Genomic DNA, 25,939 nt, shown 5'->3' on the forward strand with positions numbered 1-25,939 from the left:
TTTTTGAAGAACCATCCTTTGCTTATATTGAGAGCATCTTCCTTAAATGTCCTAACATAAGACTAAGCACGCACACACACACAGCACACGCTTAGGGCTTCCTTGATAGCTCAATGGGTAAAGAATCCACCTGCAACGCAGGAGACACAGGAGATGGTGAATCTGACCCCTGGGTCAGAAGATCCCCTCGAGAAGGAAATGGCAACCCACTCCATCGTTCTTGCCTGAGAAGTCTCATGGACAGAGGAGCCTGGCGGGCTACAGTCCACATGGGGTCAGAAAGAGTTGGACATGATTGAGTGATGAAGCACACACATAGCTGGCACTTAAGACTTAGGATTTGCTCAGCTAGTCATGCGGTGATCAGAAGTTTTTTTTCCTACTGTTAAGACTCAGTACATCACTTGCAGTTCATTTAAGGAGCATTAAGTTAATATGAAAGATGATATCTCTTTCTGAAAAGTGAATAAACTTCTTGTGTTACTTTGAAATAATTACAGTGTTTTACCTTACACTCTAAATTATGGATAAAGAGCTTCATTTAAGGTAAATTGGATTGAGTAATACAACCTGGTGAACTTCACCTTCATGGTAAATTCCAAAGGCAACATGAATGAATAACCAAGTTAAGAATATTCCCTCAAGAATGCCTAAGTCTAGATTTTTGAGGCTAGATGTCTATCATCAAAGAGCTTCAGTTTTTCTAAAAAAAGAATTTTCCAAGTTGCCACATAGCAGGTCATGCAGCTTCAGACATCAATGTGATCTCATGGAAGCAAGTAGGAGGCAAGAGGAACTACTCTGGAGTTAAGTTTTACAACATATGGGCCTTAGATTTTTAACCCTGTGAAGTGAAGAGCCTTCTGACTCTCCAGGGTTGATGTCAGTTTAAAAAAAAAGGTGTTTTAAGTTTACTTTACTTTGACAAAATAGTACTAAGCATGGATTATTTGGAAGAATTAAAATTAGTCTTTCCTATTAGGCAAGCACTTATAGTTATTACTTGTTTTATTATTTCATACCTTATCTATATTTAAGGACATGATTAGCTGATACCCAGAATTACATTTGTGACTTTTTTTTCTCCTCCTTTCTTTATTCCTAAGGATATTGTCAATACAATCATCAAGCACTGCTCACCTCAGTTTTTCTCACTTGGTTTGCCTGGTGCCACAATGCTTATTATGGATTTTATTGTAGCAGCTGGTAGAGTGGCTTCTTCAGCTTTTCTCAATGTAAGTTTTTATTTCCTATCCTTCATAATATAACAAACAGCAGGTAACCAAGATGCAGCTAACAAAGCAACAGATGAAGAGCCATTGTTGATAAAATATGACAAGTTAATGTTCAGGAAAATATATAATTTAATTAGAATTGAGCCTCATTTTAGATCCCATACATACCATCTTCCTTTTGTTAATCCCCCCATCCCTAGACAGATTACAAAGTAATTTGATTATGTGTTGCCTTTCTTAATTACAGTTGCATTCCAGTTGTGCCTTCCATTATACCCCACATATCTGAACAAGTATCCCCAATTTTATTGTCCAGCTTTAAAGAAAACCCATAGCTAATCTCAACCATTAATTTTTTTTTCACTTTTGTAGTAAAATTGATTTTTAATTGAGATAGTGGTTGTGAACCCACCGTGTTCCATTATGCCTCTGGCCTTGTATCCGTAAATCTGGATTATGTTTTAAATATGGAAATAGGTTATTTTGTTGAAAATTAGAATGCTCCATCACTTCTGTTACGCGTTTATTAACATAAGGAAACCCTTTTGGAGATAGATTCTTGTTTTATGTATATAGAAGATGTTTTAGATTTGTTTTAGCTTTTTTGTTAGGTGTGCTTAAATATATATCAATGTGTAGGTATTTTAGTAAGTTAAGTAAAGCATTGTATCAGTAGGTGGATGTTGGTGGTTCGTGAGCATGCAAGAAGGCAGAAGAAGAAAAATAAACATTCAGTGCTGATACTTAAGAAATGGCTTAATATAGCTAAACAAAGGATGAAAAGTTACTTTCATCTGCAGTCCAAGCATAATTTTCAACTTTGTTTTTATTAAGTAGTATATGTAGTATTTTATCATGTACATAATACCATAAAACTCATCTAGACTAGTGCCTGTTTCTTGAAGATACAGTGAACATTTTCATTCCTAGTTACTTTATTCATTCTTAGGTTGTTACAGATGTAATGTAGAGACATTGAGTCTTCTACTCATTAGAACAATCTATTACAATGCATAAGTTGCCTTTAAAATGAAAGTATTATTTTTCCTCGAAATTAGGGTAATTTTATGCTGTTAGCTAAAACTGTATTCCTGTCTACATACTCATTAGCTGCAGCCACATTTCTGCTTTTTAGCTGCCCTTAAGGAATGCTGTTTGTTCATTGCATTTATTGAGAATGACAGTAGTTTATGTGGAAAGTATAGGTGAAAATGTACTCTTTTTTTGTTCCCCTTTCCTTTTTGTATTTTGTCTTGTACTCTGACTTCCCTGTGTAATCTGATTCGGTAATAAAGTAATTTTTCTGACAAGTTAAAGATTTTTAAAATCTGATACATAGGCACCAAGAGTGGAAGCACAAGTTCTTCTGGGATCTTTGGTTTGCTTTCCCAACTTGTATTGTGAACTGCCTGCTCTCCATCCCAACATCCCTGATATTGCTGTGTCTCAATTTACAGATGTTAAGGTAAGAAGTTAGAGACTAATTTATAATCATAACAATATATTCAGGAAAATTTGCATTCTTTATTTTCCTCTAGAAAGCCACACAATTGTTAAAGAACATTAGCCAGCTGTACCCCTCAGACACAAAGGCTGGAATGTTCATTAGGAGCATAGCCTTTTTTTATTTGTAACTACTCTGGAAACATTTTCTCACTATTGAACCCACTTATATGTCATTATCTTAGGATTCATTCATTCACTCACTGAACATTTATTGAAATCCTATGAGTCAGATATGATACTGCTAATATAAGGCTTCTAAGATTGATGGCACTCGGCCTGCACATTTGACTCTCTTCTTCCAGTTTGCCAAGGTGATGAATCAAACAATGTTAAGGAATATTCTTTTCTGCTCTAGAAAACTATGAAATTGGGGTGGGGATCCCATATACCTGAAGTATTAACAGGCTTAAACAAGAGATGGTGCAAAATTGAAGTGACCATGCAGTTGCTTACCCAGATAATAAACCTCTCTTACCTCTGCCTCTCTGCCTCTCTTATAAATTCCCATGAGTTTAACAGTCCTAAGAAGTTGTGCTTGTTACAGTAATTGCCAAATGGTCTCTGTGAGCCAAGTTGGCCCTAGAATTAGAAGGAAAAAGAGAATAAAGAAGGGACAAGACAGTAGCATTCTGTCTCCTTCAAAGTCATGCTGATGACTTGTTTAAAACACATGTGCTTTCTCTGAAAAAATTTTTAAGACAAATTTTTGTCTGGAGTATTGCATATACTTTCCACACCACCTTTATTTTTCTTTATCACACTTGTTGTTTTTCAGTGTCTGATTCATACTTTAGACAAATAAACACCAAGGTCTTAGTTACTGCTACATCCTCAAGCTTACCATGATGCTTGGCATGGAGAATATACTCAGACATTTTTTAGACAAGTGCACTTCACTGAAACATAAAATTGTAGGGGCTGATGTGAATTTGCAATGATACTTGATTGAAATTATACAAATTAACCTTTACTCTTTAGGGATGTAATGGCTTTGGTTTCTTCTACTTTCAGAAGATTCTGAAAATCAAAAATAAGAGCTTCAGTGTTCTTAGGCAGTTTTGAGTTTCTTTGAGCTTAGTTTTTCCTACTATATGTGATTTGCATGAACTGAGTGGCCTTTTACTTTGTTGGCCGTTGTATAGGAAGTAATGGCTGAAGTGATTTAAAAAATAATAATAATAACACTATTACATAGAGGGCTTCCCTGGTGACTCAGATGGTAAAGAATCCACCTGCAATGCAGGAGACCTGGTTTGATCCCTGGGTCTGGAAGATCCCCTGGAGAAGGGAATGGCTACCCACTCCATTATTCTTGCCTGGAGAATTCCATGGACAGAGAGGAAAGAGCTTACATAGAAAGCTCTAGGGTTTAAACAATAGGTAACTTCCACCTACTTATTAATTCCTAGCCGTTGGGCTAGATGCTAAATTCACAAAGGTAAGTAGAAGTTCACTCCTCTTAAGGACCTTACAATCTGTATATGTGATAAATCTTTAGTGAATGAAATGCAAATTCTATTCCAGTTTCTATAGACTATAAGCCAGAAGACACTGGCACATATCCAGGGACATAAAACAAGATACAAAAATTTCATGGCCTAATGGTATTGAAATCATACAGAATCTGTTCTCTTTATCACTGTAGAATTATGTTAGAAATCAATATCAAAAGCTAATTGAAAGTATTTTGAAGTGCAATGTGACATTTACCAAGAAAGATATTTGACTTAGCCATTGAAAACCTCTAATTGAATGATTTTTAAAAAACACATTAGCTATTAACTGGCCCTTCTCCCCAAATTCACACATCATCATGGTTTACAATTTTTAAAGAAGAAGCTTGCTTTTAAATGATAATTCTCAAAGTTCTGAAATGTTTAAAATGATGTTCATACCTTTTAGCTATTAAATCTGCTTTAGTTATCTTTATAGTGAACATATTATTGCTTTTCTAATCAGGAAAAAAAAGCTGGCTTAAAACACAACATTCAAAACACCAAGGTCATGTCATCCAGTCCCATTACTTCATAACGAATAGAAGGGGAAAAGTGGAAGCAGTAACAGATTTTCATGGGTTTTGAATGGTGACCGCAGCCATAAAATTAAAAAATCCTCCTTGGAAGGAAAGCTGTGACAAACCTAGACAGTGTATTAAAAAGCAGAGACATCACTTTGCCAACAAAGGCCATATAGTCAAAGCTATGGTTTTTCCAGTAGTTGTGTATGGTTGTGCGAGTTGAACCATAAAGGAAGCTGAGCACTGAAGAATTGATGCTTTGGAATTGTGGTACTATTAAGACTCTTGAGAGTCCTTTGGATTGCAAGGAAATTAAACTAGTCAATCCTAAAGGAAATCAACCCTGAATAGTCATTGGAAGGACTAATGCTGAAGCTGAAGCTCTAGTACTTTGGCCCTGTGATGCAGAGTCGACTCTTTGGAAAAGACCCTGAGGCTGGGAAAGATTGAAGGCAAAAGGAGAAGAAGATGAGATGGTTGAGGATGAGATGATTAGATAGCATCACCAACTTAATTGCCTTGAATTTGAGCAAACTCTGGGAGATAGTGAAGGACAGGGAAGTCACAAAGAGTTGGACACGACTTAGTGACTGAACAACAACAAAATCGGGAAATAGTTTTTGAACATATACATTTGGTGATAAATTTCCAAAAATATTTGTCTGCTATAACAAAATACTACAGAATGGGTAGCTTATAAGTGACCGAAATTTATCTCTCATAGTTCTGGAGGCTGAGCCCCAAATCAAGGCTCTAGCATAGTCATATTGTGATGGAGGCCCTCTTCCTGGTTCTTAGCTTGTGCCTTCTTGCTATCTCCTCACAGAGTAAGAAGTGCTTAGGGAACTCTGTGGGAGTCTCTCATATAAGAGTATTAATCCCACTTGTAAAAGTTCCACCCTCATGGTCTGCTGCTGCTGCTAAGTCACTTCAGTCGTCTCCGACTCCGTGCGACCCCATAGATGGCAGCCCACCAGGCTCCGCCGTCCCTGGGATTCTCCAGGCAAGAACACTGGAGTGGCTTGCCATTTCCTCCTCCAGTGCATGAAAGGGAAAAGTGGAAGTGAAGTTGCTCAGTCGTGTCCGACTCTTAGCGACCCCATGGACTGTAGCCTACCAGGCTCCTCCATCCATGGGATTTTCCAGGCAAGAGTACTGGAGTGGGGTGCCATTGCCTTCTCCGTTCATGGTCTAAGTACCTCCTAATACCATCATCTTCAGGGGTTGGGATTTCAATGTATGAATTTGCAAGGAGAGCACAAACATTCAGACCATACTATTGTTTTATTTAGCTAATTTTATGAATAACATTGGACTATATTAAAATTATGTACATGAGTACAAAAATGTCTGTTTTATTTCTCTGTTGTATCCCTGGTGCCTAGGCCCATAATGGCTATTTAATAAATATTTGCTGAATAAATGAATGAAATCTTAGTTATTGCTACTGTTTCTCCTTCATTTTAGGAACTTATAATCAAAACTGTGTTAAGCTCTGCAAGAGATGAGCCCTCTGGTCCTGCACGGTAAGTCAGACTTTCTTAAGACTTGACATAACTCTTCTGTGTTTGCAGTTTTATTTTAAAAGTTAATTGAATTATTTAGCAGTCCAGGTTGTTTCAAATGCACAAAAGCTATTCTGAATCACAAATTTAAATTATTTGGATGATTAACTTTTTCATTACAAACTTCCTTCAGTAAAAATAAAATAAAATCCTAGTTACCTTCTTCAGTATCTTCACCTTCTGTATCTAAAATGATTTCTTTTAATCTTATTAAAATTCAGCTACTCTAGAAAATGATATTGTCTTTTCCATTATTCCACATTTTCATTTCATTTAGCTTTAACCCTAAATCTGATGATTTTCAGTATTCTTTCCCTAGCATTTTCTGTGCTAATAATGACAACCTTCTAAGTTTACAGGGATATTCCTATAATATTGTGCTATTCAATCCTCATCACAATTCTGAGAAATTATTAGAATCATTATTCTTCCAATTTTACTGGCAAGAAAATGGCAGCATAGAAAGCTAACATTCATTAAACTTTTTCCAAGTGCCAACCACTGTTATAAATACTTTATTACCTCACTTAATCTTTGCAACAATTTTTATCCTCCTTTTTATAGATGGGAGCCCAGAGAATTTTAGTAATCTGCCCTATCACACAGAAAATGTAGAGCCATAATTGAAACCCTGGCAATTTGTCTTCAGAGCCTTATTAGATGTATAATAATAAGTGGTGGAACCAGATTTGAACCTTAAGCTTCTGATTCTAGATCTTCTGCCTGCCCCCCCCCCCTTTTTAATGTCATTGCCTTTCCAGTGAAAGAATAGTTAAGCCTAAAACATAATTATCCAAATACAGATTTAGGAATCATTAACATAACAGCTTGTGTTGACGGTATAGGAGAATCCCAGAAGTTGAGCATTAAACATTTTCTAAACTTGTTTGCGGAGAAGGCAGTGGCACCCCACTCCAGCACTCTTGCCTGGAAAATCCCATGGATGGAGGAGCCTGGTAGGCTACAGTCCATGGGGTCGCTAAGAGTCAAGACACGACTGAGCGACTTCACTTTCACTTTTCCCTTTCATGCACTGGAGAAGGAAATGGCAATCCACTCCAGTATTCTTGCCTGGAGAATCCTAGGGACGGCGGAGCCTGGTGGGCTTCCGTCTATGGGGTCGCACACAGTCGGACACGACTGAAGCGACTTAGTAGTAGTAGTAGTAAACTTGTTTGCCTATACTTTTCAGAAATGTAGGGCCTTACGCATACAGACACACACACACACCCTTTTCCTATACTTTTCAGGAATGTATGGCCTTACATACATATACAACCAAAAAACAAAATTTAAATATTTGTATTCCAGTCTCTGCCTTTAGTTAGCTGCATCCATGAAGAACTTTGCTTCACTTCAGAGTTTATTGTTATTTTAGGATTACAGCTCCTTCCACTACTAAGCCTGACACTTGGTTATTTAGATCTGTGAATGTATAAAGTTTATGGGTGGACAAAATGAGAAAGAAAGAAAGCAGTAGACCGCGCATAAAGACTTTCTGCAGTTTTGATAGTAAATTAGTAGCATTAGCACTGAAAGGGGGACTTTGATCCATTACGTTCAGGAAGAAAAATATTTCTGCATTGAATTGTTCTGAAATTTAAGAATATCAGTATCAGGACATGGAAGATATATCAGAAAAACTAGAAGGAGTTGACTTATTTTTGTACCTTGAAATATTACATGCTTCATTAGAAGCTTATACTTGAACACACTAATAGAATTTTTACTGATTCTGATCATCAGATAACTTTCTTCAAGCTGAAACTCAGTTGAGGTAGGGAACTGGAGTTTCACGTTAGAAAACAAAATGAAAATTCTCCATGTTCTGTTTCTGTTGGAATTCCTTTATAAAGTGTATAAGTTTTGTGTTCTCAATTTGTTTTAAAGAGAATTCGTAGCTAGTTATGTTAAATTTAAAAGATATGAAAGAAAAAATATCTTATTACTGCTATCAGTCAATAAAATTACATTTTCCTTTTTGAAAGCAGGTTGCATATTTGTTTGGGAAATTGATGATATCAATTTTTCAATATAGGTTTGTTAGAAAGATCCTGTGTCTTTATCCCCACCTGTGATCTTGGTAGTAAATTGTAGTTGAAAATAAGGCTTAGAACAGGAAACTCGACTCAATAGTCTGTGATAATCTATATGGGAAAAGAGTCTTAAAAAGGATGGATATATGTATATCTGAATCACTTTGCTGTACACCTGAAGCTCACACAGCATTGTAAATCAACTATACTCCAGTATAAAATAAAAATTAAATTAAACTTAAAAAATAAGGCTTAGAGTTTGGGGAATATACTTTTCTCCCACTTTATCTTCCTAGGTAACGAATTGATTAAGGAACAGTAATGAATTGATTAACAGTAACAAATTGATTAATTCACCTGAATTGTGCATCTTCACTCTAGGTTGGTTGGTTGGGAATATTTTGGTTGTGGTGGTGGTTTCATTTCATTTACAAGCACATCCCGCTTTTATTTGTATCATTACTGGTTGCCTTTTTGCAGATGTGTAGCACTTTGCAGTTTAGGTATTTGGATTTGTGAAGAACTAGTCCATGAGTCTCATCATCCTCAAATTAAGGAAGCTCTGAATGTAATTTGTGTTTCCTTAAAGGTAAGTAAGTAAATATTTAGAAGACTATATTAAGACAGTATAGAATGCATGATCATTTTTCCCCAAATGTTAATTATATCTTGTGCATTACATTATTTCCTTGATTCTGACATTTTCCTTAGTAGTTCTGCTCTTGAATTTAGGGTATCTTAGTGATGGCCTATTTTATCTCAACTTTTTATATATTTGGCTTTGTCCCTAAAATACATATGGATGACTGCTATAAAGGAAACCAGTCATTTAACAACATATGTAGGGCTGTTTACCGTTTCTTAATCAGTATTTTTGTAACCTACTCTTTGATCTTTATTACCTCCTGAATTCTTAAGCTGTTTCACTTTTTGGCTTTATCATTCAAGTTAAATGCCCTTGTTATGACCAGAATCAGATTTGTTCAGAAATAATAACCTGATTATTTGGAGTCTGAATGAACAAATAAATATTTTTATTAGTAAAAAGATTAGTGATGTTATTTTTTGGTGTGTAACTTGTAATATAGTATCTATATAGAACTCTAAACACACAAAATACAAAAATACTTGACAGGTATTTCTGAGTATATACCATGTTTGAGGTGCTTCACTAGGCAGAGGACAAATACAGAATAAAAAAGAAATGTAAGTACTATAGTGAAGAGATTAATAATATGATGACTGAAAAAGATCAAAATAAGAGTAATAAAATATAAAAAGCTGAGAGAACCAAATGAATGGTGCATGTAAGCTGCTGATTCAGTTCAGAGAAAGCAGAGATTACTTTGACTTAGGTATCAGAGAAGACTTAGAAAGAGGACACATCTAGTCAGGGCTTAAAGAGTGGGTAAGATTTGGTCATAGAGAGATAAGCATAGAAGTTTGACTTTATACCAGTGGGGAGTCATCTAAGATTTTTAAGCACAGAGAATGTCATCATCAGAACAGTTCAGAAGACAATTTGGAAGTATTGTATACAGTAGACTGGAATGGGGAAAAATGGGATAACAAGATTAGCAGTTTAGAGGCCATTCTAGAAATGAAATAAAAACTTTAATGAGGACAAACATTACAAAGAAAAACTAAAGTTAATTGTATATTTGGAATGTGTTATGATTTTTAATTTTGCAAGTTATATTTATCTTTCTAATATTTTAATAAACATAAATATAAAATGACAAAAATAAACATATATACAATTAAAAATTTTTCAACAACTAGTGCATAGATGAAGAATATCAAGAAGAAATTTTTTATCATATTTCTTTTTTGTTTTTTTTCTTCTTATTACTACAGTTTACTAATAAAACAGTAGCCCATGTAGCTTGTAACATGCTTCACATGCTGGTTCATTATGTACCTAGACTTCAGATTTACCAGCCTGATTCTCCCTTGAAAATTATTCAAGTAAGTAATTTCTCATTTGTTTATTATGACTTGTTAAGGATTCTTACATTTGGATACCCTGAAGTATAAAATTATTTAATAGTTTTCTTTAAATTTTGCATAGCTAAATAGTGGCCACTCAGGGTACATATTTGAAATACCGTAGTTCATGGTAGTCCTTTTCTATATTATATTATCTTAATATATTACCTTAATATATTAAGAGATTATGTGGTTTGTTTTAAATGCTATGTGCAAATTTATTATTGCTATTGTCTTTACAATGTATATTCAGTATCATTCCCTGTCTTAGGTTAGAAAACATACCATCCCTTCAGTTACCAATATCAGAACATTATTTTGGTTCATTCCTTCCCTTTCCTCTACTGCCAGTCATTTATAAAGTGTTTTCTTTCTTTCCTTTTTTTTTAAAAATTCTATGTGTTCTGTGCTTCCTGTAACACAAGATCCTATAATAGCCTTTTAAACTGGTCTCCTGGCTTCTGAGGTCATCCCTCCAAGTCGTCATTCATATTGACATGACTTATGTCACTTTCCTGAAGGAGAAAAAAACAATGAAACTAAAGTCTCCAAGTGGTTTTCTTTTACCTATAAAATAAGACCCAAACTCTTTAGTTGCGATTTACTTGGAAGCCTCCAGAGGAGGACCCATACCATCTTTTCAGAATCATGTACAGATTCCTTTGATGAAATACCCTGTAGTCTAGGCACCTGAGTCAGCTGTTATCCCCTAAACATACCCTTTACTCATCATCTTACCTAAAATGCTCTACTTTCTCTGCCCACCTCATCTTTCAGTGATTGGTTTAAATACCATCTCCTCAAAAAACAAGAATCCTTACTTATTCTCTCCAACCAGAATTTATCTTTCTTATCTTCATGTTCTTATAACATTTTTAGGAAAGATAGTAATATTTATTAAGCACTTAACAATGTATCAGTCATTATGCTAGTCACCTTTTCATATGTTACCTCATTCAGTTCATAAAAGGTCATTTGAAGCAGACTGTTACATTATCTCTTCCTCCTCTTCTCCCTTTACATAAGATGAGAGAACTGAGGATGTAGTAACTATATAAAGTCATAAGCTAAACCAGGGTAGAAACAGAGTTCAAACCCAAGTCTGTTAAATTTCAAGTCCAGGCTTTTGCCACTCAACCATGTCACCAAGGTCCTATTGTAGCACTAAATATATTTGTGTAAAAAATCTAAGCTTCTTTAAGACAGTGACAGTTTTTCTTTATTATTTTTTATGCATAGTATGACTTTGATATAGAATCTCTTAAAAAAAATCTGTTGAGTTTAATACAATATTATGGTTCAGAGATTGGGTTTGAAGGTTAGACCTGGTTTAATTAACCCACAACTCTGCCATTTACTAAGTTTGTAACTATGAACAAATTACTCAGTCCTCTAAACTCTGACTTTCTTTATGTTTGCATTTGGGATAAAAGTACCTACCTCACAGAGTTGCTCTGGAAACTAAATGAGAAAATATATATAAAACACTGATACATTTTGCCATGAAAAGTGATGGGACATAAATTTTAAAAAGTGTGTTGGCTGCAGCTACTGTCGTAATCATGCAGGACTTGATACTTGGATGTAAATGTGAATGTACATATATATATATCTGTTGGTATTAAAGCATTTGAAATTTTAAAACTTGAAAATTTTACTCTTTAAGATTGGTTATTCTGTTGAAAGTTATGGTATTCTTTAAACAGATTTTTTTTTTCTCATTTGAAAGCCTCCAAATGCTTTCCTTTATTTTCTTTCTCAGTTTATGTATTTTAATACTTACCTAAGTAAGGTGTTTAGAGTTTTTGCAGATACAGTTCAGTTCAGTCGCTCAGTCGTGTCCGACTCTTTGCGACCCCATGAATTGCAGCACGCCAGGCCTCTCTGTCCATCACCAACTCCCGGAGTCTACCCAAACCCATGTCCATCGGGTCGGTGATGCCATCCAACCATCTCATCCTCTGTTGTCCCCTTCTCCTCCTGCCCCCAATCCTTCCCAGCATTAGGGTCTTTTCCAATGAGTCAGCCCCTCGCATGAGGTGGCCAAAGTATTGGAGTTTCAGCTTCAACATCAGACCTTCCAATGAACACCCAGGATTGATCTCTTTTAGGATGGATTGATTTGATCTCTTTGCAGTCCAAGGAACTCTCAAGAGTCTTCTCCAACACCACAGTTCAAAAGCATCCATTCTTCAGCGCTCAGCTTTCTTCACCGTCCAACTCTCATATCCATACATGACCACTGGAAAAACCATAGCCTTGACTAGACGGACTTTTGTTGGCAAAGTAATGTCTCTGCTTTCAAATATGCTATCTAGGTTGGCCATAACCTTCCTTCCAAGGAGTAAGCGTCTTTTAATTTCATGGCTGCAGTCGCCATCAGCAGTGATTCTGGAGCCCAAAAAAATAAAGTCTGACACTGTTTTCACTGTTTCCCCATCTACTTCCCATGAAGTGATGGGACCAGATGCCATGATCTTAGTTATCTGAATGTTGAGCTTTAAGCCAACTTTTTCACTCTCCTCTTTCACCTTCATCAAGAGGCTCCTTAGTTCTTCTTCACTTTCTGCCATAAGGGTGGTGTCATCCGCATATCTGAAGTTATTGATATTTCTCCCAGCAATCTTGATTCCAGCTTGTGTTTCTTCCAGCCCAGTGTTTCTCATGATGTACTCTGCATATAAGTTAAATGAGCAGGGTGACAATATACAGCCTTGACGTACTCCTTTTCCTATTTGGAACCAGTCTGTTGTTCCATGTCCAGTTCTAACTGTTGCTTCCTGACCTGCATACAGGTTTCTCAAGAGACAGGTCAGATGGTCTGGTATGCCCATCTCTTTCAGAATTGCCCACAGTTTATTGTGATCCACACAGTCAAAGGCTTTGGCATAGTCAGTAAAGAAGAAATAGATGTTTTTCTAGAACTCTCTTGCTTTTTCAATGATTCAGCAGACATTGGCAATTTGATCTCTGGTTCCTCTGCCTTTTCTAAATCCAGCTTGAACATCTGGAAGTTCACGGTTCACGTATTGCTGAAGCCTGGCTTGGAGAATTTTGAGCATTACTTTACTAGGATGTGATATGAGTGCAATTGTGCGGTAGTTTGAGCATTCTTTGGCATTGCCTTTCTTCGGGATTGGAATGAAAACTGACCTTTTCCAGTCCTGTGGCCACTGCTGAGTTTTCCAAATTTGCTGGCATAATGAGTGCAGCACTTTCACAGCATCACCTTTGAGGATTTGAAATAGCTCAACTGGAATTCCATCACCTCCACTAGCTTTGTTCATAGTGATGCTTTCTAAGGCCCACTTGACTTCACATTCCAGGATGTCTGGCTCTAGGTGAGTGATCACACCATCGTGATTATCTGGGTCGTGAAGATCTTTTTTGTACAGTTCTTCTGTGTATTCTTGCCATCTCTTCTTAGTATCTTCTGCTTCTGTTAGGTCCATACCATTTCTGTCCTTTATCGAGCCTATCTTTGCATGAAATGTTCCTTTGGTATCTCTAATTTTCTTGAAGAGATCTCTAGTCTTTCCCAATCTGTTGTTTTCCTCTATTTCTTTGCACTGATCGCTGAGGAAGGCTTTCTTATCTCTCCTTGCTATTCTTTGGAACTCTGCATTCAGATGGGAATATCTTTCCTTTTCTCCTTTGCTTTTCGCTTCTCTTCTCTTCCCAGCTATCTGTAAGGCCTCCTCAGACAGCTATTTTGCTTTTTTGTATTTCTTTTCCATGGGGAGTTTCTTGATCCCTGTCTGCTGTACAATGTCACGAACCTCTGTCCATAGTTCATCAGGCACTCTGTCTATCAGGTCTAGTCCCTCAAATCTATTTGTCACTTCTACTGTATACTCATAAGGGATTTGATCTAGGTCATGCCTGTATGGACTAGTGGTTTTCCCTACTTTCTTCAGTTTAAGTCGGAATTTGGCAATAAGCAGTTCATGATCTGAGCCACAGTCTGCTCCCGGTCTTGTTTTTGCTGACTGTATAGAGCTTCTCCATCTTTGGCTGCAAAGAATATAATCAATCTGATTTCAGTGTTGACCATCTGGTGATGTCCACGTGTAGAGTCTTGTCTTGTGTTGTTGGAATAGGGTGTTTGCTATTACCAGTGCGTTCTCGTGGCAAAACTCTATTTGCCTTTGCCCTGCTTCATTCTGTACTCCAAGGCCAAACTTGCCTGTTACGCCAGGTGTTTCTTGACTTCCTACTTTTGCATTCCAGTCCCCTGTAATGAAAAGGACATCTGTTTTGGGTGTTAGTTCTAGAAGGTCTTGTAGGTCTTCATAGAACCGTTCAGCTTCTTCGGCGTTACTGGTCGGGGCATAGACTTGGATTACCGTGATATTGAATGGTTTGCCTTGGAAACGAACAGAGATCATTCTATCGTTTTTGAGATTGCATCCAAGTACTGCATTTTGGACTCTTTTGTTGACCGTGATGGCTACTCCATTTCTTCTAAGGGATTCTTGCCCACAGTAGTAGATATAATGGTCATCTGAGTTAAATTCACCCATTCCAATCCATCTTAGTTCGCTGATTCCTAGAATGTTGACGTTCACTCTTGCCATCTCCTGTTTGACCACTTCCAATTTGCCTTGATTCATGGACCTAACATTCCAGGTTCCTATGCAATATTGCTCTTTACAGCATCGGACTTGGTGTCTATCACCAGTCACATCCACAGTTTTGGTTCACTATAAATTATGGTGGCCAATGGCTACAGATAAATAGTTATACTTCACCTCTAATTGAATGAAGAAATGAAATGCTAAAATAGTAGAGGAATTCCCTAATGGCTACCTCCTTGCATAGTTAGGAATAGAATCCCAGTTCTATTACCAGTATTAAGTATTAATCTGATATACTAGATTCATTCAATTAGTGAGTAAAACCTTTTACAGTGTAAATTACCTTTAAAGGAATTTTTTTATTTGAAGCACTCATTTATAAAAATAACATGCAATAAAAATACAATAAGTTTACCTCAATACATTTTTAACATACACATTAAAAAATTGAAAAAGATCAAGAAATTTTCAGGGTAAATGATAAAACTATATTAATATTTTGCTTTCTTTAATAAGGTCTTCTATTTCATACTTTATCAATTTTATCATACTATGTTCAGTGTACAATATATGTTAATTTAAAAACCAACATTACAAAATTTTTTTTTAAAGTCATATATTTGCAAGTATATGTACAACAATATCCAGGAAGACAAGAGTAAATTATTTTTCCCTCACTTTGTTGGGGAATAATTGATAAATATATTATATTTAAAATGTATAAAGCAATGATTTGATATTGTAGAAGGGTTACCAAGATCAAGATAATTAACATATTCCTTATTTCACATTGTTAATTTTTTTTATGGTGAGAATGCTTCAGGTCTACTCTTAGCAACTTTAAGATAGTATTGGATGATTAACTGTATTTACTGTACTATACGTTAAATCCTTAGAATTTATTATTCTTACAACTGAAAATTTGTGCCCATTGACCTCCATCTCCCCAGTTCACTACACCTCAGCTCCTGGCAACCACTATACTATTCTATTTCTGTAAAATCAGCTTTTTTTAGATTCCACGTGTAAGTGATACCATACAGTATTATCTTTCTCTGGCTTATTTCATTTAGTATAATACCCTCCAGGTTTTTTCATGTTCTCACAACTGGCAGGATTTTCTTCTTTGCCATGATTTAATAATATTCAGTCGTGTATGTATGTACATCACAATTTCGATATCCATTTATCTGTCAAAAGACATGTAGGCTGTTCCATATATTGGCTATTTTGAATAATACTGCAGTGAACATGAGTGTGCATATATCCCTTTGAGATACTGATTTTATTTCCTTCATATGTATACCCAGAAGTAGTATATATGGTAGCTACATTTTTGATTTTTTGAGGAACCTCCATACTGTTGTCCATAATGACTGTACCAGTTTCCATTCCCACTAAGTGTGTATAAGGGTTCCCTTTTCTCCACATTATCTTCAACATCGGTTTTCTCTTGTCTTTTTAAAAATAGCCATCATAACAAATGTGAGGTGATACTTCATTGTGATTTTGATTTGCATTTTCGTGATGATTAGTGATGTTGAGTACTTTACCATGTTCTTGTTGGCCATTTGTGTGTCTTTGGCAGAATGTCTACTCAGAATCTTTGCCCTTTTATAAATTCAGATAATTTGTTTTGCTTTTGGGTGTAGAAGTTCCTTGTGTATTTTAGATATTAACCCCTTACAGATATATGGTTTGCGAATATTTTTTTCCATTCTGTAAGTTTTCTTTTTACTTTATTGATGGTTTCTTTCTCTGTGCAGAAGCTTTTAGTTTATATAGTCCCGCTTGTTTATTTTTTTTGTTGCTTGTGCTTTAGGTATGATTTCCAAAAAATTATTACCAAGACCCATGTCACGGAGCCTTTTTCCTGTGTTTTCTAGGAGTTTTAAGGTTTCAAGCCTTTGTATTGAGACTTTGATCCATTTCAAGTTAATTTTTGTGAGTGGTATAAATTAGGGGTACATTTCATGCTTTTGCACATGGATACCCAGCTTTTTTCAACACCACATGTGTGTGTGTTCTTGGCACCCTTGTCAAAAATAGACTGTATGTGTGGGTTTATGTCTAGACTTCATTCTAATGCACTGGTCTATGGGCCTCTTTTTATGTCAGTCCCTTACTGTCAGTGCCATATTTTGATTGTTGTTGTTAAGTCGTGTCCCACTCTTTGCGATCCCATGGGCTGCAGCATGCCAGGCTTCCCTGTCCTTTGCTATCTCCCAGAGTTTACTCAGACTCATGTCCTTTGAGTCAGGTCATACCATCCAACCATCTCATCTTTTGTTGCCCCTTTTCTTTCTGTCTGCAATCTTTCCCAGCAACAGGGTCTTTTCCAGTGAGTCAGCCCTTCCCATCAGGTGACCAAAGTATTGGAGCTTCAGTATCAGTCCTTCCATTGAGTATTCAGGGTTGATTTCCTTTGGGACTGACTGGTTTAATCTCCTTGCAGTTCAAGGGACTCTCAAGAATCTTTGCCAGCACCACAATTCAAAAGCATCAACTCTTCGGGGCTCAGTCTTCTTTATGGTCCAACTCTTACACCCATACATGACTACTTGGAAAACCATAACTTTGACTGTATGAACTTTTGTCGGCAAAGTGATGTCTGTGCTTTATAATATGCTGCCTGGGTTTGTCATAGCTTTCCTTCCAAGGAGCAAGCATCTTTTAATTTCATGGCTGCGGTCACTGTCCACAGTGATTTTGGAGCCCAAGAAAATAAAGTCTTTCACTGCTTCTACTTTTTCTCCTTCTGTTTGCTATGAAGTGATGGGAACAGATTCCATGATCTTAGATTTTTGAATGTTGAGCTTCAAGCAAGCTTTTTCACTTTCCTCTTTCAACTTCATCAAGACACTTGTTAGTTCCACTTCACTTTTTGCCATTAGAGTAGTACCATATGCATATCTGAGGTTGTTGATATTTCTCCTGTCAATCTTGATTCCAGCTTGCGATTCATCCAGCCCGACATCTCACATGATGTACTTTGCATATAATTTAAATAAGCAGGATGACAGTATACAGCCTTGCTGTACTCCTTTCCCAATTTTGAACCCATCAGTTGTTCCATGTCCGTGTTCCATATTTTGATTGCTCTAGCTTTATAATAAAACTTGAAATCAGGAAGTGTGACGCCTCCAGCTTTGTTCTTTTTTCTCAAGATTGCTTTGGCTCTTTGGTTTTGTGTGTGTGGTGGGGGGTGGAATTCCATTTAAATTCTACGATATTTTAGGATAGTTTTCTCTAATTCTGAGAAAAATGCCACTGGAATTTTGATAGGTATTACAGTGAATCTGTAGATCACTGTGCGTAGTGTGAACAATTAAACTGTTAATTCTTCCAGTCCATAGCATGGAATATCTTTCCATTTATTTGTCTTCTTCAGTTTCATTCACTCGTGTATTCTAATTTTCAGGATATAGGTCTTTCACCTCCTTGGTTAAATTTATTCCTAAGTATTTTATTGACTTTGATTCTATTATAAATTAATTTCTCTTTGTGATAGTTTATTGTTGGTGTATAGAAATGCAACTGAATTTTATATGTTGATTTTTGCATCCTGTACCTTTACCGAATTCACTTATGAGTTCTAATCTAACAGGGTTTTTTTGGTGGAATGTTTAGGATTTCCTGTGTATAGGATCATGTCATCTACAAATAGAAATAATTTTACTTCTTCCTTTCAGATTTGGATGCTTTTTATTTCTTTATCTTGCCTAATTGGTGTGGTAGGGCTTCCCATACTGTGTGGAATAGGAATGATAGTTTTGAGCATCCTTGTCTTGTTCCCAACTTTAGTGGAAAGGACATTAACTTTTTACCTTCAAGTATGTTGTTAGTTTTGGGCTTGTCCTATATGGAGTTTATTATGTTAAGATACATTCCTTCTTAACTTGTTGAGCAAAGCAGATATCTTGAGTAATAAATTACCAATGGTTTTTATATGTCATTTTGCTTATTTGTATCTTCTGATTTTTCTGTCAGAACATATATTACTTGTATATTTATACATATTGATTCAAGAATTAAATCTATAAGAAAACCATTTTATAGTTAAGAGGGCATATATAACTTTGGTTCTGTACGTTAAGACTGTAAATGTTTGATAGTTAAGTATACTTGAAAAACTGACCTATTACTTTGAAATGACAATATGTTTTGGCTTAAACTTTCAATAATGTATTGTCCATCACTTTATTAGCATTAGTTTGACATATTTTGAGCTTATTTTTAATTTCTTACAGATTCTAATAGCCACTATTACCCATCTTTTGCCAAGTACGGAAGCGTCATCTTATGAAATGGACAAGAGGGTAATTTAAATTTGTTTTTATATTTAACAATGTGATTATCTAGTAAAATATTTATATTTTTAAACCATGAAGGTATATATATTTATGTGAAACACAATTAATCTTATGTTAATTATGAGATATAGCTTTTCATTATTTAAGTATAACTAAATTATATTTTTAGTTCATACTTCAAATTAATCATAGTCATTTGATAAAGTCTTTAAATTTTAGGGTTGTAAGAAACTTGGGAGGGTTCTGTCCATTGTATTTTTTTTTTTACTTGTTATGATCTCATTTATGCTTGAAAGTTATTAATTGTGAGGAATTCATTCTTAAGGAAGCCATGCATTTTTATATAACTATTACTGATAGAAAGTAAAGAAATTTCCATTAAGGAGAGTTCATATAATGTATAAAGGCATGACGCTTTGGAGAAGACATACCCTTTGGCCATCAAAAAGTTCTACAAGATTGTATTTACCTCAGTAAATTTATTATAAGATTCATTTAATTATTTCAGATATTGTACTTATCAGTCTAAAGTTTATATTTGATATCTCTTTCCAGTTTTCATGTCTTTTCTGAAATTCTGCATTATTTCATCAGTTATCTCCATTTTCTCTCATAGATTTTTAACATATGTATTGTAATTAACGTTCTAGCTGCTAAATTCAGTATCTGGATTATTGATGAGTCTGTTTCCATTGAGCTTTTTTCCTGAAGATTATAGGTTCCACTTTGCTGTTGGTTCATATGTCTGTTAATTTTCTGCACATAGCTTGTTATAGAGACTCTAGATATGTGCTGCCCAAATGGTAGCTACTTACCACGTGTGACTTTACATACAATTAAATTGAACATTTACATGAAAATTTTAATTCTTTGTACCAGCCACATTTCAAGTGCTCAGTAGCCACATGGGCAAATATATACCATTTCCATCATTGCACAAAGTTCTATCAGACAGTTCTGCTCTAGATCCTGTTAATTTTCTCTGAAAATTATTCCTTCCCATTTTCACATCCCAATCTTGAATTCTCTTCTCCAGATCTCAATGTTACGATTTCTTAATCATATTGTGTTGAAATCTCATGTATTCTGCCCATTGTTTACAGAACTCTGCTGTTATAATTGTGTTTCTGGACCTATTCTCAGTTATTTTCTTGTGTGGGCTTGTTGTTTAGTTGCTAAATCATGTCTAACTTTTTTTGACCACATACTGCACCATGCCAGGCTACTCTGTCTTTCACTATCTTCCAGAGTTTGCCCACATTCATGTCCCATTGAGTCAGTGATGCTTTTTAATATTTTTTGGTCTTTGCTGTTGTCTTCCATATCACTAACTTCATGAGTTTACCTAAGAATTTTTTATTCTTCCTCTTTGTACTTAGTTTAAAACTCATTTGATCGTATTATCTAATGATTGATAAGTACATTGTTCCTCATCTTTAAAAGATCCTGTTACTCCATTTTTAGGCAGGAATCCTTCATTTTAGTGTCTTAAAATATGGTCAAGAATTCCAAATCCAATTTGTGAACTATATCTGGGTCACTAATTAGCCACCTCCTTCTTTATCATTTTGTCTTCCAAAGGCATAGCGATTCATATGAAAAAGCTCCACTACCAGGTTTTTGTTCCCTGCCTACTTTATTCACTAAACATTTATTGATCACAAAATACGTGTGTGTGTGGTATTCTGCTTGGAGCTAGTTAAACAGACATAAATAAGATGGTCCCCGCTCTCATGGATTTTGAAGAAGTAGAGAGGCAAGTGAAGCAATCCAATATAGTAAGTGCTTACTGTAAAAAGTAGAAAAATGTGTATGATACAAGATAGAGGAGGAAGTAATTAACTATCAAGGCAGGAGGACTTGTTTTAAGGGAACAATTGCTTAAAGATGAATGGGGTCTTCTACATAAATGGAAACAAGTAGAGTCAGAGAGTTATTCCAAGTGGAGGGAATAGCATGAGTAAAATCATGTGTACAATTTCATGGTGTGTTATGGGAAGACAGTTGTTGTTATTCAGTCAGTTATGTCCAGCTCTTTGTGACCCCGTGGACTGCAGCACACCAAGCTTCCCTGTCCTTCACTATCTCCCAGAGTTCACTCAACCCCATGTTCATTGATTCGGTGATGCCATCCAACCATCTCATCCTCTGTCGTCCCCTTCTCATCCTGCCTTCAGTTTTCCCCAGCATCAGGCTCTTTTCTAATGAATCAGCTCTTCGCATCAGGCGGCCAAGGTATTGGAACTTCAACTTCAGCATCAGTCCTTCCAATCAATATTCAAGGTCAGTTTCCTTTAGGACTGACTGCTTTGATCTCCTTGCAGTCCAAGGGACTCTTAAGAGTCTTCTCTAATACCACAGTTCAAAAGCGTCAATTCTTCAATGCTCAGCCTTCTTCATGATCCAACTCTCACATCCATACGTGACTACTGGAAAAACCATAGCTTTAACTATGTGGACCTTTGTTGGCAAAGTAATGTGTCTACTTTTTAATATGCTGTCTAGGTCTGTTATAGCTTTTCTTCCGAGGAGCAGGCATCTTTTAATGTTATGGGAAGACATAACATAATGTTATGGAAGGCAGTAGGCAATTATTTCCATATTATAGGACATGAAATGCATGATTCAAAGTTGGGAAATTAGGCATTAGACATAGAAAGGGGTCAGAATTCTACATTAAGAACCTTGGACTTTTGAGAAAGTTGTTTTTTTTGAAAGCGACTTTTTGGAAAGGTTTTAATATGCAACAAAATGCCAGATTTGTGAGAGATCACTTAAGAACGTGTGAAAGTCAAAAGGAATAATATAGTAATTGTTAATTACAGTAATCTCCATGAGAATTTATAATGTTCTGAAATAAAGCTAAAGGAAGAAAGGTTAATATTGACAAAATGTCATCCATCACTAGCATCAGGAATAAAGAAAAAGGCAGGATATTTGAAGAAAGATGAATTTTCAGTTTTTAGTGTGTTGCACGTAAGGAGTGATGCCCAGGTAGAGACTACCATCTATATAACTAATGTAGTAAATTTGAGTCTGGAAACAAAATTATTGGCATTGTCAATACATGAGTTGTATTAAACTGGGAATATATGTGATCACTTAAGGAGAAGCTAAACAGTAAGATAGGTTAGCAAAGTATAACACCTTGAAGAGTAACAGTTAAAGTACAGGCAGAGAGGGAGTCACCAAGATAGTGACCTAGAGGGCTCCTGAGTTTTCCTCCTCTCTTGGACCTGTGGAAGATATAGCTACACATGGAGCAGTTCTCTCTGAAAGAAATCCAGAAATTAATCAAGTGACCTCTACACATCAAGTGACTGAGAAAATACCTACATCAAAAATAGATAGGAAAGGCTGTAGCACTCTTATCATAAACCTCACTCCTAGCATAACGCCATACAATCAGGAGGAAACTCCCAACTCACACCCTGTCAGAGGAGAGAAGGGTTTAGACCATACATCTGGCACTTCACCATCCTAAGCCTGCCACCCAAGGGAGAGATGCCAAATCACCTGGCTTGTAGCTAGTTCCTCGTTCTCTTTTATGCTCGCTCTTCACGAAAGCTTACAGTGGGAGAATGGGTGAAAGTTCATTGGATTTGCTGTGTATATTTTATACTTACAGATAATTTGAAGTTTGAATGTTCTGTTTTCTGGTTATACTGAGGATGTGGGGTTTTGTTGTTGTTTCAGTTGGTGGTATCCTTACTTCTGTGCCTTTTGGACTGGATCATGGCCTTACCTCTTAAGACACTGCTCCAACCAGTCCATGCTACAGGAGCAGAAAATGATAAAATAGAAAAATCTGTCCTTAACTGTATTTATAAGGTAAACTTTGCTTTTTATTATTTATTTGGTAACCACGGATTTTTGAAACCTAAAGAATTAACATTTCTTAGTATTGCATTTTCATTGTTATAGAGCTAGGAATTTTCTAAGAACATAGATTTATCTTACAGTACCTATTGATAATTAAAAAGTACTTCTTACAAGACTTTGTTTCATTGAAAAATTTTGAACAGTCAAATCTTTGTTGAATGTGAGAATCATTAGTTAAATATTGCTCATTCTTTTTAAAATAAATTTTACCTTGATTGAAGAGCTGTGTTTAAATATTCAAAAATTTTGTCACGTTCTTGTATTAGCAGTTGTTTTCTCCTTTTTACGTTTATTTTCACTGAAAAGGAAAATTTAGTATGTTTTTCCCCCTGTATTTGCAGGTATTGCATGGGTGTGTTTATGGAGCTCAGTGTTTTAGCAATCCGAGGTATTTTCCAATAAGCCTTTCTGATTTGGCATCTGTAGATTATGATCCTTTTATGCATTTGGAAAGCCTAAAAGAGCCTGAACCTTTGCACTCTCCTGATTCAGAACGATCTTCTAAACTCCAGCCAGTAACAGAAGGTAAAATGAATTCTTTTCAGGACAGTATTCTTGCTTGGGTTCTGCCAGAGTATGATTTGAGGCCTAAGTAGAAATACTGGAAGGTAGTATATCTTACTTTATAATTGTTTACCTTGCCATGTATATTATAACTAAGTTCATTTTTAGTTTAAGAAATAACTTCAGATACACAATTACTAAGATGGTATGTGATGACATTCCCTTTATACTTATAGGTATTCTGATACTGATTAAGTTCTTTAACCATATTGTGATTAAGTTCTGATTAAGTTCATTATTCTGATTAAGTTCTTTAACCATATAGTTTTTATTTCTGATTAAGTTTTTTAACCATATAGTTTTTATATTCAGTGAGTTTACTATCTGAGATAAAGAAATATGTAGACAAGTAACCTTATGATATGACTACATATAAAAATAAAAGTATATCCAAGATGCAGGGGTATAGTATGATGCAGGGAACTCAAACCCAGTGTTCTGTGACAACCTAGAGGGATGGGAGGTGGGAGAGTAGTTCATCAGAGAGGGGACATACGTATACCAATGGCCGACTCATGTCGATGTATGGCAGAAAGCAACACGATATTGTAAAGCAATTATCCTTCAATTAAAAATAAGAAAAGATGCAGGGGTAGCCCAGAGGAATCCTGCAATTATTGAAGGGTTTTAAGGAGGTGATATGCGTGGTAAAATTAGTATTAAGAGCTCTTTGAGAGTAGTATTTTAGGAGTCAGCAGACTGTGGCCTACACCTGCCACCTAAATACACTTTTACTGAGACACATCCATGCTGTTCACTTATGTATCATTATGGCTGCTTTTGTGTAGTAGTAACAGTGTTGAATAGTCTGGACAGAGAGAGCGTGGTCCATAAAACCAAAGATAATTTACTCTGTTCTTTGCAGAAAAAGGAATTTGCTTGATCTCTAATATGTTAGATTGATTTTTAGGGAGGTTAATGCAGGATCAGAGACCAATCATGATGCTGTTGCAGTAGGAGAAACAAGAGTTGCTAAACGGTTAAATTGGTTATATCTTCCCCAAACTAGACCAAGAATGTGAGAAAGTTTAGAGAATTAGGAAGGGAAATGAGAGCAGTATTAGAAATGGTTTAACTTGGAGCGCCTATTGGATATTTATGTGACTTAATGGGACAGTTCATTGTACAGCAGATCTACACCTTAGCAGAGAGGTCTTTGTTAGGAATATATATTTACCCAGATGTGTGTGTTCTGAGAAGAAAAGATTGGAAAGGAAGGAAAACCAGGAAAGAGAGTTTCTCAGAAACAGAAGAAAAAGATTTTTGAAAGACTGGCCAAAGGTATTAAATGATAGAGATATCATGTACAGAAAGACTGATAAATACATCTGCTTTGGTTTCAGCAGAGAAGTAGGAGACAGAAGTGGATGGCTGTGGGTTAAAGAGCAAGCAAGACTTAAGGAAGTAGAGCCATTTGTCAAAAGTGCTCTTTATAAAAAACTCAACTTTTTTTATTTTAAAAAAGTCAAGAAAAATGATAAAATAGATAAGATTATTCAGGATTAAAGGAGTTTTAAAGACAAAAAGACTTAAACTCAATTATAAGCTGAGAAAGAAAAGTTGTAAGGGGTTCATTAACAGAGTGAAGTTTCTGAGAGCTAGAAAGTTTAGGTATTAATATTAGCTCTTCTTCTGAAATCAGAAAGATGAAGAAAATTGAAATAGATCAATAGGACTGACAGAAGTTATCGAGGACCCAATAGAAAGTAGAAACCACAACGTTTTGGTTGCATCTCTCAACATTCAGTAAATTGGATCTGGCAGATAGACAAGGGAACAATGGCTTTCAGAATATTGGTATATGGTTTAGTTATAGAATCTAGGGTTGGTGAGGATTGAACTGATGTTAGGAAATAGCTAACAAGCTGGAAGAAAGTAGAGGTGATCGTGTGAATCAGAAAGTAGATGTGGTTAGTGATAAGAAGTTTGAACAGTGATATTCTGGTCCCATCCATAGAGGTTTTGATATATTGATCTGGGATTGCCGGGGCTTCTCAAACATTGCAGGTGATTAATATCCAGCCAAGGTTGAGAACCGCTGAGCTTATCAATATGTTAGGACAGTGGTTTATTAAATGAGTTTTTAAGCAGCAGACACTCTTCAGATAAATTTCACAAGGAAGTCTACTTTGTAAAACTTCTTAAAGTAGAGCTACAGTGAAGATTCTGCTGACTTCTCTCCCATTCATGTCTAAGAGCCCTCTCCCAAGAGCTCTACAGAACAGAATTGGAAAGTCACTAGACTAGGAGGTTGT

At 35.8% G+C, this 25,939-nt stretch overlaps 1 protein-coding gene across 15 annotated transcripts in view; it reads left to right on the top strand.

Annotated features, from left to right (window-relative positions):
• RALGAPA1 (Ral GTPase activating protein catalytic subunit alpha 1) overlaps positions 1 to 25,939 on the top strand; it is a 205,752-nt gene that overhangs the window by 112,050 nt on the left and 67,763 nt on the right. For all 15 annotated transcript variants that reach the window (XM_081547902.1, XM_081547901.1, XM_081547900.1 and 12 more), the window contains 8 exons: positions 1,107 to 1,235; positions 2,575 to 2,700; positions 6,226 to 6,284; positions 8,840 to 8,948; positions 10,217 to 10,327; positions 19,176 to 19,244; positions 22,935 to 23,069; positions 23,462 to 23,645. In XM_081547902.1, the coding sequence (XP_081404028.1) occupies positions 1,107 to 1,235; positions 2,575 to 2,700; positions 6,226 to 6,284; positions 8,840 to 8,948; positions 10,217 to 10,327; positions 19,176 to 19,244; positions 22,935 to 23,069; positions 23,462 to 23,645 (922 nt within the window). The remainder of the gene's footprint in view (positions 1 to 1,106; positions 1,236 to 2,574; positions 2,701 to 6,225; positions 6,285 to 8,839; positions 8,949 to 10,216; positions 10,328 to 19,175; positions 19,245 to 22,934; positions 23,070 to 23,461; positions 23,646 to 25,939) is intronic.

Source organism: Giraffa tippelskirchi, chromosome 12, assembly GCF_054371585.1.
Source record: "Giraffa tippelskirchi isolate mGirTip1 chromosome 12, T2T-mGirTip1v1.2.pri, whole genome shotgun sequence".
Lineage (NCBI taxonomy): Eukaryota > Metazoa > Chordata > Mammalia > Artiodactyla > Giraffidae > Giraffa > Giraffa tippelskirchi.